This window comes from Saccopteryx leptura, chromosome 11 (genome assembly GCF_036850995.1).
Source record: "Saccopteryx leptura isolate mSacLep1 chromosome 11, mSacLep1_pri_phased_curated, whole genome shotgun sequence".
In the NCBI taxonomy this organism is placed as follows: Eukaryota; Metazoa; Chordata; class Mammalia; order Chiroptera; family Emballonuridae; genus Saccopteryx; species Saccopteryx leptura.
Genome location: NC_089513.1, coordinates 1,887,862 through 1,901,151, shown reverse-complemented (window position 1 = coordinate 1,901,151; position 13,290 = coordinate 1,887,862). Strand labels below are relative to the sequence as shown.

At 56.6% G+C, this 13,290-nt stretch overlaps 1 protein-coding gene across 4 annotated transcripts in view; it reads left to right on the top strand.

Moving 5' to 3' along the window:
- ZNF236 (zinc finger protein 236) overlaps window positions 1-13,290 on the top strand; it is a 57,144-nt gene that overhangs the window by 40,938 nt on the left and 2,916 nt on the right. For 3 of the 4 annotated variants that reach the window (XM_066353502.1, XM_066353499.1, XM_066353500.1), the window contains exons 19-29: window positions 59-274; window positions 1,876-2,158; window positions 3,156-3,259; window positions 4,790-5,152; window positions 5,681-5,826; window positions 5,913-6,150; window positions 6,496-6,672; window positions 7,580-7,735; window positions 9,196-9,383; window positions 10,745-10,876; window positions 11,379-11,618. In XM_066353502.1, the coding sequence (XP_066209599.1) occupies window positions 59-274; window positions 1,876-2,158; window positions 3,156-3,259; window positions 4,790-5,152; window positions 5,681-5,826; window positions 5,913-6,150; window positions 6,496-6,672; window positions 7,580-7,735; window positions 9,196-9,383; window positions 10,745-10,876; window positions 11,379-11,618 (2,243 nt within the window). The remainder of the gene's footprint in view (window positions 1-58; window positions 275-1,875; window positions 2,159-3,155; window positions 3,260-4,789; window positions 5,153-5,680; window positions 5,827-5,912; window positions 6,151-6,495; window positions 6,673-7,579; window positions 7,736-9,195; window positions 9,384-10,744; window positions 10,877-11,378; window positions 11,619-13,290) is intronic. The other variant, XM_066353501.1, reaches the window with a different exon arrangement.

The following is a 13,290-nucleotide window of genomic DNA, read 5'->3' as shown; positions in this document are numbered from 1 at the left end:
TTGTTGGCTTACAAGTTTGATGTAACGGGATCCGTACCCCCCGTTCCCATTGTCACAGGCGTGAAGGCGTTCAGCTGCAGCGTGTGCAACGCCTCCTTCACCACCAACGGTAGCCTCACCCGGCACATGGCCACGCACATGAGCTTGAAGCCGTACAAGTGCCCGTTCTGTGAGCAGGGCTTCCGGACCACCGTCCACTGTAAAAAGCACATGAGGAGGCACCAGACAGACCCCTCTGCTGTGTCAGCACCTGGAGAGGCCGAGGGAAGTGGAGGTATTGTCCGTGCGCTGATTCTTAGTAGCCACATGTTCGTGTCATGATCAGTTGATGCACCAATCACCTATAAAGTTAACTTACTGTCTTTCTGATTGTGAAAGCACCATGTGTTCTTTGAAGCACAGATTCCGATGGCCATAGAGAGAATGTCCCCTCTCTCTGATGACCACAGAGCACTCAGTGGGCCTCCGTGCTGTGCGGTCTGCCTTCTGCTGGACACTCACAGGCAGGCGGAGACCTGCCTTTCCTGGCCAGCTGGTCAGTCTGATGGCTTGCTTTCCTGTTTTATGGCCATGTGACTTAAGTATAAAAAGAAATAGAATGAGACTTCCTTTCCTTTCGATGCATGTTATAAATTAGAGGCCATCCATATAGTATCTCTAGAACCCTCTAATTTACAGAGGTAACTCATCAGCCGTGGACAGCCTCTTGAGTCTAGGCTAGTACTGTGTGTTCCTTCCCGTCCGTTAGTGAGGCCTCCCTGCTGCGGCTTCCTCACGGCTGCCTTGTCAGGAGAAGAGACCTCGCCTGTTAACTTCGTTTCTTTGACTCAGACCTCGAGTCCTGTGCGAAAGGGTTACCTCTCGCCTTGGCTGACAGGCCATCTTAGGTCATATCTTCTGTGTACTGCGCTCTGTCCACCCTACCCCCTTGTTCCTGAATGACGGTTGCTATATGGATTGGGTTCTGGGTTACTTTCAAATCTTTAATACATTTCTTTCCATATCTCTCTATCCGTGTTGGGAGGTCTCCCTCTATAACCTGTGTCCCGGAATCCTCCCAAGCTCTGTGGACAATGTGCAAGTTGAGTTCATCCTGTTTCCTTTCTTCTGGAACTCCTGCTAAATGGCCGTGTCCCCCGACACTTGCTCTCCCCCCTCCTGGGCCCGCCCTGTCCTTCAATGTGCCCCCCCTTCCCTCGTCCCGCCCTCTTCCCCTCCATTCTGAGCGAACTCACCGCTAGTCTTTGTGTTTGCTCACTTGGTTTTAGCCACCATCCATTTTGCTAGGGTTTCTGTCGAGCTTTATTTCAAAATTCTTTTAGCCATCTGTGCCAGTGACCTGCCCGCAGTTGAATGGCACTCTTTCTGTGACGTTTTAGTAGCAGCTATTTTGTTTCTGTCAGAGTAAACGTATGTTTATAGCTCACTGAGAGAAGAAGACATCACACATACATATTTTTTAAAAGCCACATTTTTCTTTCAGTAAGGCTTTTTAATTGAGGGTGCTTTGCCGCCTTGTTGATTTGGTCTCTGCTGGGCTGCTGGTTTTCTTTCTTTGATGATACTTCATTTCTGGCCCATGTTAACAAATGGTGACTGCGTTGTGGACACCGTGGCTGGTGTGTAGGCTGCCCGCCTGGAGCTCCCCGCTAGCGGGCAGCAGTGGGGATGCGTCCCCTGGGCCCTGAGCCTCCCTGAGGTGCTCGCTGCCCAGGCTCGCGGTCCTGTGGCCCTGCTTAGTATAACAGGATGCTGGTAGGAATAACCGTTTTGAGTCTCCAGTGTGGTTCCATTGAATAGTACTTTTAATCACATGCTTGTTCTGTTAAAACACACTTTTCATCAGGATGTGACTGTTGCCCGTACTTTGTTTAGACGTGTGCATGGAGGAGGAAGACGACGGTTCTGAGAGGAACGCGTCCAGAAAGGCCCGTCCTGAGGTCATCACCTTCACCGAGGAGGAGACGGCGCAGTTAGCCAAGATCCAGCCCCAGGAGAGCGCCACAGTGTCGGAGCAGGTGCTAGTGCAGTCGGCCGCCGAGAAGGACCGTGTCAGCGAGATGCGGGACCGGCAGGCTGAGCTGGAGGCCGAGCCCCGGTTCGCCAACTGCTGCTCCTACTGCCCCAAGAGCTTCAAGAAGCCCAGCGACCTGGTCAGGTGGGCACGGCCCTGCGACAGGGCTCGGGCTCTGTGTCCCTCCGTCTCGGTGTCGGTCGGGGAGGCTGTGTCTGAGCCCAGTGCCACTGGAGGGGCGACAGCTTCCTTGAGTTATGGCTTCGGGCCGGGGAGGTTTCGTGGCTTCCTTTTAGGCTCACGCAGAATGTCAGTGAGAAGTATTTGCTTGGTAGGTTTCTGTGTGACGTGGTGTTAGTAAAAAATGACTAGAGCCTAACGATTCCTGGAGGAGGACCCGGGGCCGCACTCCATAGGGGTGCAGACCGTGGCAGGTACCTACCGGCCCTACGCACCGCGGGTCTGCGGGAGGAGCCAGGGCGGCAGCCAGGACACGTTAGCGTGGTCCCTGATAGCGTGATGTGGGATAGCAGAACCGAGCGAACACTTAGCCCAGATACCATGCCTAGAGACGGTCCTGCTGCCCAGAGGTGACCACTGCCCTTGCTTGTCAGAGATGCCCACACACGTCACCATGAGGCTGAGATAGCGTATTTGTTTAGTTTTCCCTGTCCCTGCCTCTGAGCCATCTGTCAGTGTCAGTCCCTGCAAATCTGCCTTGTTCTCCTAATGCGGTGCTCTCTCAAACCCTGTCCCCAGGCTGCCGGCCAACATGGGCCATCGTCACATTTTCCATCTTAATTGGCTCTTTTTAAATTCCGAGTGTGGCGAGACGCCTCCTCCATGTGGCCCCCCACGTTTCCACCAGTGGCTCTGCTTTTGTTGCTGGTTTGCAAGGGCTCTTCAGTGAAGATGGTGAACCCTGATTCCACGGGTGTTGTGGATTCTATGTCTACTTTTGGATTGTGGTGTTTTTAGTAGGGAGTGAAATGTCAAGGTTTTGTTTGGCCAGAATTATTCAGTACGTAGTGCATATAACTTTTATATCTATGGATACCTGTAACGTTAAAACGGTGAAGTGGCTTGTAAACGTGTCACGTGAGGAGGATGAACACTGACCTGCCACTACGTCCCGGGCCAGGCACGTCCGCATCCACACCGGGGAGAAGCCGTACAAGTGCGACGAGTGCGGGAAGAGCTTCACAGTGAAGTCCACCCTGGATTGCCACGTGAAGACCCACACAGGTAGGAGCCCAGCCCCGCCCCCGACCGGGGCCCCGAGCTCTGTCTGCTCCTTTGTGTTTTACACACGTAAATACTTTCAAAATTGTAGAAAGGGTAAAAATCAGGAACCGTGAGAAAGGGATATAGAAGATTTTCATTCCTGTCGTGGGGAAAATGATCTATAAAACCCTGAAGAAAAGGGACAGGGTCTTGAGCATCCAGTTGTCCTGTAGTCTCACTCGGACTGAAGGGCCGTTGCTACAAAGATTACCTCTTGGTCTCATTGAGGGCAGAGAGGATTGATTCATTGAGCTTTGTCAGCACTGGAATTTAGCAAATCTAATTGTAGTTAGGGTAGTGTTTGTTTGCAAGTGGGGGAAGTTTTAACAAAGGAAACAAATTCATGTACAGGTTCCATAGCCATTTTCTCTTCTTTATCCGATTTGAGAGACTGAAGGTTAATTGTCCTGATTAAACTGCACAGCCTCTGCGCATCTCGATTGTGCAGGGCGGCCCAGTGGTTGGGGCAGGTGTGCCCTCCACCTGGCTCGGACCCTGGAGTGCACTTCTGAGCCTCTGGTCTGAACCTCTGACCCTCTAGTCACTAGAGGAGTGGAACACGGGGTCCAGGCACTCTCAGTAAATGGAGTTGTTGCCATGATTCATAAGGTGACAGCTGTCCAGCTGGTTTGTCGTCTTAGTTTCTGGTGATGGGCAGACTTAATGAGAAGAGCACGGTGGCATTTCACCCATTCCTATAAAGTCCTGAAGTTCCTTTCTGAGGGGCTAATTATTGGAACTAAGTAAACAGACGTGGGAACCTCCTCAGAGGCCTCCCTGTGGACGGTTTTCAGTCGTTTTGCTGGTCCGGGTGTTTGTCCGTCTTGGTGCTGTGGACGGCTGAGGACCAGCGGGACCAGCCTCATGTCCTGCGTCCCTGGGTCTAGCAGCACTCAGGGCGGGTGCAGCCACGGTCACGGTGACTGCGCAGCTGGGCTTGCCTGTCAGCGCGTGTGCCAGGGAGGGAAAGCAGTGTCTCTGCAGAACACGTCAGGGCCTCTCCCGTCCCGGCTGTCCTACTTGGCCTACTCAGGCCCACGAGCACCGGCTCCCGGAGCGGTGCAGGGAGGTGAGACCGGGACGTCTCACTCCCCAGACTCTAGGGCAGCTCGGGGCTTGTGACGGGCTCAAGTGCACCCTGTCTTCACGACACCCTGGACGCAGTGAGGACTCGTCCTCAAGCATGGGCACGGGTGTCAGAGCCCGGGCTGGGCAGGCCTGGAGCTCACGTTCCCTGCGGCTCCTCACCTGGGTTGGGTCCTGGTGCCCCCTTCGCAGAGTTGAGAACAAGGAGTTGAGCCCTCATCCTGCCTCCCAGAGCGGGAGAGGGCAGGTCCCTCTCAGGGACCCCGCCCGCAGTCCCCACCCCCTCAGGCCCTGCCCCCAGGCCCTGCCCTGGGCTCCACATTCACTCTGCCCCCAGGCCCCACCAGGGGCTCCTGCAGTCACCCGCCATGGGCGTGGCGTGACCCTCGGCCCCTCCCCTCGCAGGTCAGAAGCTCTTCAGCTGCCACGTCTGCAGCAACGCCTTCTCCACCAAGGGCAGCCTGAAGGTGCATATGCGGCTGCACACAGGCGCCAAGCCCTTCAAGTGCCCGCACTGTGAGCTGCGCTTCCGCACGTCCGGCCGCAGGAAGACGCACATGCAGTTCCACTACAAGCCCGACTCCAGGAGGGCCAGGAAGCCTGCTTCCCGCAGTGCGTCGGAGGGACTGCCGCCCGCCAGCCTGCTGAGCCCGGCTGCTGACCCCAATGTGCTGATCATGAACAACTCGGTCCTGACGGGCCAGTTTGATCCCGGCCTTCTTCAGCCCGGAGTGGTGAGCCAGGCCATCCTGCCCGGCTCCGTGTCAGGTACAGCTGCATGTCGGGGACGGCTCCAGCTCCAGCTCCGGCCCCGTGTCGGGAACAGCTGCGTGTCGGGCATGGCTTTGTGTTGGGGGTGGCTCTGGCTCTGTGTCAGGGGTGGCTCTGGCTCTGTGTTGGGGACGGCTGTGTGTTGGGACCGCTGTGGCTGTGGGTGGGCGGAGGGGGCCCTGAGGTCTGCACACATGTCTGTGCAGGAACACGTGCAGGAACACGACCTTCTCCCTGTTTCTAGGGCCCGGATCGTGATCAGAGCTGAACAGATTGTAGTTTTAGATCTCCGGCTATTCAGTCTAAGGTCTTTAAGCCTAGATTTCTGATACTTTGTAATGGTGGTGCCCGTTTCACAGGGTTTTGTGATGGTTACATCAGATGTGAAGTAAATGCTGGTGTTTGTTAACCAGATTACACTGATTCATGGTAAAACTTATGTGTGTCAGAATCCCTACGTAGAACTGGGTTGTATCTGTGATCCCCTTTGCTGATGCCCGTCTGCCCCTGCTCTCTGCCGTGCAGGCGGTGGGGACTGGACGGTATCTCTGACAGACGGCAGCCTAGCCGCCCTGGAGGGCATCCAGTTACAGTTGGCGGCGAACTTGGTGGGGCCCAACGTCCACATCTCTGGTCTCGACACATCCGGGATCAACAACATCACGTTGCAGGTGTGCCCCGTCTTTGGTTCCTGTGCTCGCGTGTGGCCTGAGTCCCGCCAGCCTGGGGCTCACCCAGACATCTGTGCTGCTTTCAGATTGACCCGAGTGTCCTGCAGCAGACCCTGCAGCACTCCATGCTGGCCCAGCAGCTGAGCGGGGAGCCAGGCCCCGCCCCGCACAGCTGTTCCCTGCAGACGGCTGAGGGCGCGGTGCCTGCAGGCGTCCTCCTCCAACCCCTGGCAGGCCTGTCCCTGCAGCCCACGGTGACCTCTGCCAACCTGACCATCGGCACAGTGTCGGAGCAGGACTCCGTGCTGACCAGCAGCGGCGGTGGTAAGAGCACTGCTGCGGACGTGGGTGGGGAAGCCCAGCCTCAGCTCCGGGCGTGAATCTGAGTTCAGGGCACATGATGCTGTTTCTTCTCTTCATAAAGCTCGCCAAATAAATGTCCTACCTGTAAGGTGGCGTTCAGTCAGCACGTGCGCTTAGGTGACACCACTCACAGTGTTCACGTCCCCGTGGCGTCCTGTGGCGTCAGGCATCCCGTGTCGTCTCTGTAGGTGAAGGACTTCCCTGCAGACCTCTCTTCCCGAGACAGCAGTATCGCTAAAATGTTTGTCACACAGAAAGGAGAGCGTTGTGTTCTGAGCCCAGCCTTGTCTTGTTCTGTGATGACAGGAACCCAGGACCTCACTCAGGTGATGCCGTCACAGGGCCTGGTGTCCACGTCCAGTGGCCCCCATGAGATCACGCTGACCATCAACAACTCGAGTCTCAGCCAGGTCCTGGCGCAGGCGGCTGGGCCTTCCACGTCGTCCTCGGGGTCCCCGCAGGAGATCACCCTGACTATCTCTGGTCAGTTGTTTCCCGTGACGGGCGTCCTTCCGCCTGCAGTGTCCGTCTGTCTCTCTGGTGTGCTGTTCCCGCACGCGCAGCTCTGCGTAAAGCTGGCGCTCAGGAGGTGTTGGGGTCTGGGCAGGAGTCAGGTTCAGTGGGAACGGCGTGACCGCAGAGACTGGTTCCTCCTGTCACTGCTCCATGGGTCAGCGGTTTTTCTTGTGCGGCTTTTCTTCAGCAAAGAGCAGAAAACCATGGACCCGCAGTTCTTATCCAACCCCCGTTCTGAAGGAGCATGACCGATCCAGACTGGGTGAGGGGCTGTCGGGAGCCCTCCTGCTCTCCGCAGAGCTCTGCTCGGGTCACGTGGACGCGTGCGCACTGTGGTAGAACACCGAGAAGTAAAGCATTGGGGAAGAATGCCCTGTGGCTGAGCCCCTCGTGCCTGTCACCAGGCTGTGACGTTCTCTGTGCCCCTCATTCTCCCTGCACGTCTGACCTGCCGGCTGGGAGCCCATGTTACGGCCGCTCTGCCCACGTGACTCATAGCTGTGCACACGTTACTCCAGTTAAATTGTATAGACACTCAGTCGTTCATATGTCCTCTGAGAAAAAAAGCTAAGCGCTGGGTGGAGGGCGGGGCCAGTCCTCACTACCTGGATACCTGCAGGTGCACAGCGGAGGCTGTGACCACATCTGAAAATGTTTTCAATTCAGTTTAAGTTTTATTCAACAAAGCGTGTGATTTAAGTGCCTGCATGCTCAGTTAAAGGAGGACTGCTAAGCTACTGAAACTAGGGCTTGACAAGCATGAACAAATGCTTTTGTTTAGGGAAGTGTGTTTCACAGTTATGTTTTCACTATCTTCTGTAAACACGGGATCACGATGTTTAACACCGACGTCACCATGTTCATTTTTGTTTAGGTCAAGACCTTATTCAACACAGCTCCAGTGGGAGCAGCGAGCTGAACGGGACCATCCGGCTGTCCGCGCCCGCGGTCAGTACCCCGTCTGCAGGTGCCACTCTCACGATCAGCAACGACCAGCTCCTCACGCAGAGCGCAACGCTGACCTCCTCAGGTATGTAGCTGATGGGTTGGCTGCGGACGATGCCAGGGTGTGAGGGGCGGTGTGCTTGGTCAGTGGCACAGAGTGGCCGTTGGCCTGCATGGCACGCCTCAGTGCCAGCCTCGTCACAGGCAGTGCTGTGCACAGTGGTCTGCGTGCTCTCTAGAGTTACCCCTCCGTGGTTGATTCTGCCTCTTAACGGACAGAAGTAAGTGGCTGTATTTAGACGTCCCAGGTGCTATGTCTTTTTTTTTTTTGTATTTTTCTGAAGTTGGAAACGGGGAGGCAGTCAGACAGACTCCTGCATGCGCCCGACCAGGATCCACCCTGCACGTCCACCAGGGGGCGGTGCTCTGCCCATCTGGGGCGTTGCTCTGTTGCAACCAGAGCCATTCTAGCACCTGAGGCAGAGGCCACAGAGCCATCCTCAGCGCCCAGGCCATCTTTGCTCCAATGGAGCCTTGGCTGCGGGGGTGGGGGGGAAGAGAGAGAGAGGAAGGAGAGGGGGAGGGGTGGAGAAGCAGATGGGCGCTTCTCCTGTGTGCCCTGGCCAGGAATCAAACCCGGGACTCCTGCACACCAGGCCGACGCTCTGCCACTGAGCCAACCGGCCAGGGCCCGGGTGCTATATCTTGATGTGAGTCAGCGTCCTGATGACCATGACAGAGCTGACTTCTCACTGGGCTGGACAATCCCAGCTGGTCACTCTGTGCCCTGCTGCATTGTGACCTTTCTGCCTCTAGCCACAGCAGGATGGCAGAACGAAAAGGCCTTCTACGGTTCTGAGGAATGGATTTCTATAAAAATACAAATAAATGGGTTCAGTGAGAAGCAGACAGGCTCCTGTCAGACCACAGCTCCGTCCGCGTGAGGATCTGGGGGCCGCAAGTCTGTGTGCAGAGTCCGCCCCATCTTCCTTCCTCTCCTTTCTGGCTCAAAGGGGAAAATCTTTTTAAAGTTTTGTTCTCTTTTCCAAAGAGAAGGACGTTGTTATGCAGGAGACAGGAATACTGAGAGGAGTGGGTGAGCTTCCTCCTGTGGCCTGTGGTTCAGGATGAGCAGGCGCAAGGGCGGGAACGTGTGAGCAGGCATGAGGCTGTTCAGCTCTGTGCCCACCTGCTGACCATCAGGGTCCATGGGCTGCTTCTGCAGGCAGTCTGTGGTCCTGCTGGGACCGGGAACGGGACGTCCATGCCACAGTCTCCTTCCGTGGTGTGGCAGCCGCAGGACTGCTAGGAGACGGGTCTCCTCTCCTCTCTCTGTTGTCTCCCTGTTACACTTAAGAAGCAGAGTAGCCTTAGAAACGATAAAACTCTTGCTGTAGAACGGGGGCCAGAAACTCTGGCTCCGGAACGCAGTCGCAGAAGCTCAGACGTTCAGTGCTGTGGATGGTGGACGCATTTCGTTGTGAGAATGTCCTTCCCACGCCAGGGCCTGTCCGTGCACCGACTGCCCTTTGACCTTTCTTGCAGAACTGAGCACGACAGCCAGCAGCCTCTCTTCCACGGCCCCAGCGTCCCCGTCCGCCATCTCCGCACAGAACCTGGTCATGTCCTCTTCGGGGGTGGGAGGCGAGGCCAGCGTCACGCTGACTCTGGCCGACACTCAGGGCTTGCTCTCGGGGGGACTGGACACAGTCACACTCAACATCGCTTCTCAGGTGGGTGCATACCTGTCCCGGCACCGTGCAGTCCTGACACCCTTTCAGGGGTGATCTGGAAACTTCAGTGACAGGTTCTTTCTGAAATATGTGTTACAAATGTTTTCTTTCACGGTTGAAATGGTTTATTCTAGTTTAAAAAAAATAGTATGTTAAGTGCAAAAGGGGGAAAACAAGAAAACTCAGGAAATATAGGGAATTAATTTTTAGAAATCCACCCAAAGGGAGCCACGGTTCACATTTTAGTGTGTGACCCTCCCATACTTCTGTGCACATGTGCTGACACGTGTCAGAGTCGTCACTGAGTGTGTTCAGGGCTGTGTGGGGCCAGTTCTCCCCCTGCTGCGTGCTGGTGGGTATGCCCATCGATGGCTTTAGGTGTTGGTGGCTGGGCAGTGTTTGGCTTACAGGTGGGCTTACCAAGGGGCAGACACTGTGCCCAGAGTCTCAGTGAGCAGCCACTTGGGTTCTCAGACAAGTTCCTGCCAGGACCGCATGCTGCCCGCACCTCCGGCCCCCATGTGCCAGGTGACTCCTGACCCGTCAGCACTGGGTGGGCACCAAGGCCAGTCCTCACGTTGCTGCCCGGTGTGCTCAGAGTCAGCGCTGACGCAGCTGCTGCTTGGACACGCACACGCTCCCGGCTCAGAAGGGTTGCCCAGGGGTCACAGGGTTCAGTCCTTCCATGTAGTGTAGCAGAATTGTGTGCGTTTTTAAACAACTAAACTTTCTTTATGTTTTATAACTTGATTGAGGTAAAATTTATAAGCAGCTCTGTTTGCCCGTTTATTTCAAGTATATAACGCGATGGTCTTCAACATATTTGTGGATTTGTGTGGCCATCACCAGATCTAATTTTAGGACATTAGTGACCTGTGCCATTGACAGCGGTCACTCTGTGTCCCCCAGAGCCCGAGCTCACCCCAGCCCCGGCAGTCGCTGGTCACTCTCTGCCGCCGCTGCTCTGCCTGTTCCTGATGTTTCCGGGAAAAGGAGTCAGACAGCATGCAGCCTTTGTGACCGGCCACCCTCGCTCAGCTCCCCGCTGTCCAGGGTCATCCCCACTGTGGCCCGTGTCACTCTTCATCCCTTTCTGTTGTCAATCGGTCACGTAGATTCCGCGGTGCTGAGCCAGTCCCGGCTGTTTGGGCTGCGCCGTCGGCTGCAGTGACTGGGCTGTGACCAGTTACAGGCAGGGTTCCGGGCGACGGAGAGCAGACCTCCAGGCAGACCGGGCGAGGCTTGGGTTGACCTCAGCGGACCCGCCAGCTCGTTTTCCAGTGACGGCACCGTGACGTCTTTTGACTCGTTCCTGGATTTGGTAACGTTACAGTGTCTGACATAGTGATTGTCTTTGGCAGGGCCAGCAGTTCCCAGCCTTACTCACCGACCCCTCTCTCTCGGGCCACGGAGGGGCAGGCTCCCCGCAGGTCATCCTGGTCAGCCACACTGCGCAGCCCGCGTCCGCTGCCTGTGAGGAGATTGCCTACCAGGTACCAGGCGCTTTCCCTCACTGCGTGCGTAGTCTGCCAGACGCACAGACGGAGAAGAGATGGGTGGGGGCGTGGGAGTGGCGTGGGCTGGGCGGGCGGTTCTGAACAAGTGGGTCTGCAGCGGGTCCTGAGTGTGAGGAGTGTGCCCTGCAGGTCCCGGAGCAGCCCATGCCAGAGGCCACTCCTCCCGTGGTCTGTGCCCGCACAGGGCGAGCATCTGGCTGCGTTCCCTGGCTGTCTCTGTTTCAGGGACAATTCCTCTCCTCACTGTCACTGACCCCGATGGGCATGTGCTCGACTCGTTCTTGGTTCTCAGAGGAGGAGCAGGCCTGGGTGGGCAAAGCCACAGGGCAGGTCTGGGGGGGGCGCTGGGCGGTGTCCGCAGGGACGTCCGCTCTGCAGAGATGAGCCCTGAGGGCCTCGGGGCACGGCGGGCACTGTCTCTGTCTGGGAGGGTGCCTGCGGGCGCTGTGGCGCAAGTGCGTCCTCGTCTGTCGGCTAGCCTGCTGTGCGGTCAAGTCCCGAGGTTTCTGACCCGCCCCAGGTGACGGACGTCTCTGCCCACCTGGCCCCAGGCGGCCCGCCAGAGAAGGAGGGCCGGCTACACCCATGCGCGGAGTGTGGGCGCAGCTTCGCCTCGTCGGCCCTGCTGCTGCAGCACAGCAAGGACGTGCACGGCCGTGAGCGCATCCACGTCTGCCCCGCCTGCAGCAAGGCCTTCAAGCGCGCCACCCACCTCAAGGTACGCTGCTTGCTGGTCCACGCCCGCCCGGTGCCCGCCCGCTCACGCCTCAGTGAGAGTCTCCGCTATTATGTCACGGGGGCTACTGCGAATTTCAGTGACTTTTTCCGTATGTTTGAATCCAAGGTCAGTGGAGGTGACTGTTTATCAGGGTGTTTTAGTTGTGAGAAGCCTGTTGGGTGCACAGGTCAGCCGATGGCATGTTCACGCTCAACTCTCAGCGAGTGTCCAGTACAAATGGCAAGAGCATTGGGAGACCATTGGCCACCTCCCCCCGCAGTGGCAAACGTCAAAAAAGTGGTCAGCCCCTGTCAGCAGGGGCTGGGGAAACAGGGAGTCCTCTCATTATGGCTGAGACTGTGCTCGGGGCACCGTTCTGTCGGGAGCTGGCGGCACCTGCCTGGGCATCAGCACAGGGACACCCACGGCCGTTCATTACAGCACCGTCTGTAACCACAATCAGACATGACCCAGGTGCTCAGAGCTGGGACATCCACACAGCAGGGACAAGGATGGGCCCAGCTCGTGAAGGGATTTGCAGGACGTCAGTGATGTGCCCAGAGCCACTGTCACCACTCCCTAGTGACCAAGCGCGTCATAGCCCAGCAGCAGCCCCTGCCCTGTGGACTGAACTTCCTCTCTCAGAGCACCCATGGGGGCTGGTCAGCGAGCCTGGAGCTCTGCGTCCAGTCCGGCAGTTAGCCGTGCCCCCCCTCCAGTTTTCTGAGCTGGGGACCCCGTAGTGACATTCTGAACAGAAGACTGATGTTTGTTTTTAAATTAGTCAACATAAGACTAGCTCCTCTTGGGCAGGACTGCAGCAGTGAGGTCCCCGCCACCCTGCTGCAGTCTGAGCCCCGGGCACTCCAGCCTCATCTGGCCATTGGTCAGAGAAGGACGCTGATAAGCACATGGGTCACTATGGGGAGTATAAAGTGCTGACATAGGTAGGGGCCTAGCTCACTGTGAGCTCTACGGAAACCACCGACACAGGGACCTTGTCTGACAGGGAACACTACCCCTCACAGGGAAGTAGAGCGACTGTGGGTGAAGATGTCTTGGGATGGGGTTTTTTTTTTTTGTATTTTTTTGAAGCTAGAAACGGGGAGAGACAGACAGACTCCCGCATGTGCCCGACCGGGATCCACCTGGCATGCCCACCAGGGGCGACGCTCTGCTGCGACCAGCGCCACTCTAGCGCCTGGGGCAGAGGCCACAGAGCCATCCCCAGCGCCCGGGCCATCTGTGCTCCAATGGAGCCTTGGCTGCGGGAGGGGAAGAGAGAGACTGAGAGGAAGGAGAGGGGGAGGGGTGGAGAAGCAGATGGGCGCCTCTCCTGTGTGCCCTGGCCGGGAATCGAACCCGGGACTTCTGCACGCCAGGCTGATGCTCTACCACTGAGCCAACAGGCCAGGGCCTTGGGATGTTTTAAGTAACATATTATCATTTGTATTAAGTCATGTTACTATGTCCAAGGTATGCCTCTTTCGTAAATGTTCTGAAGTGGTCTTACACAATTTGAGAAGCCATAGCTGATATTTTAATACCTGTAAGTTACCTTATGTTGGTGACTTTCAGAAATTTGGGTTGTAAAAGATAGTACATAGTGCCAGAAAATAAATAAGAAAGGGCTCATTATACACACACACGCATGCAGTGATGTGTTCATGTC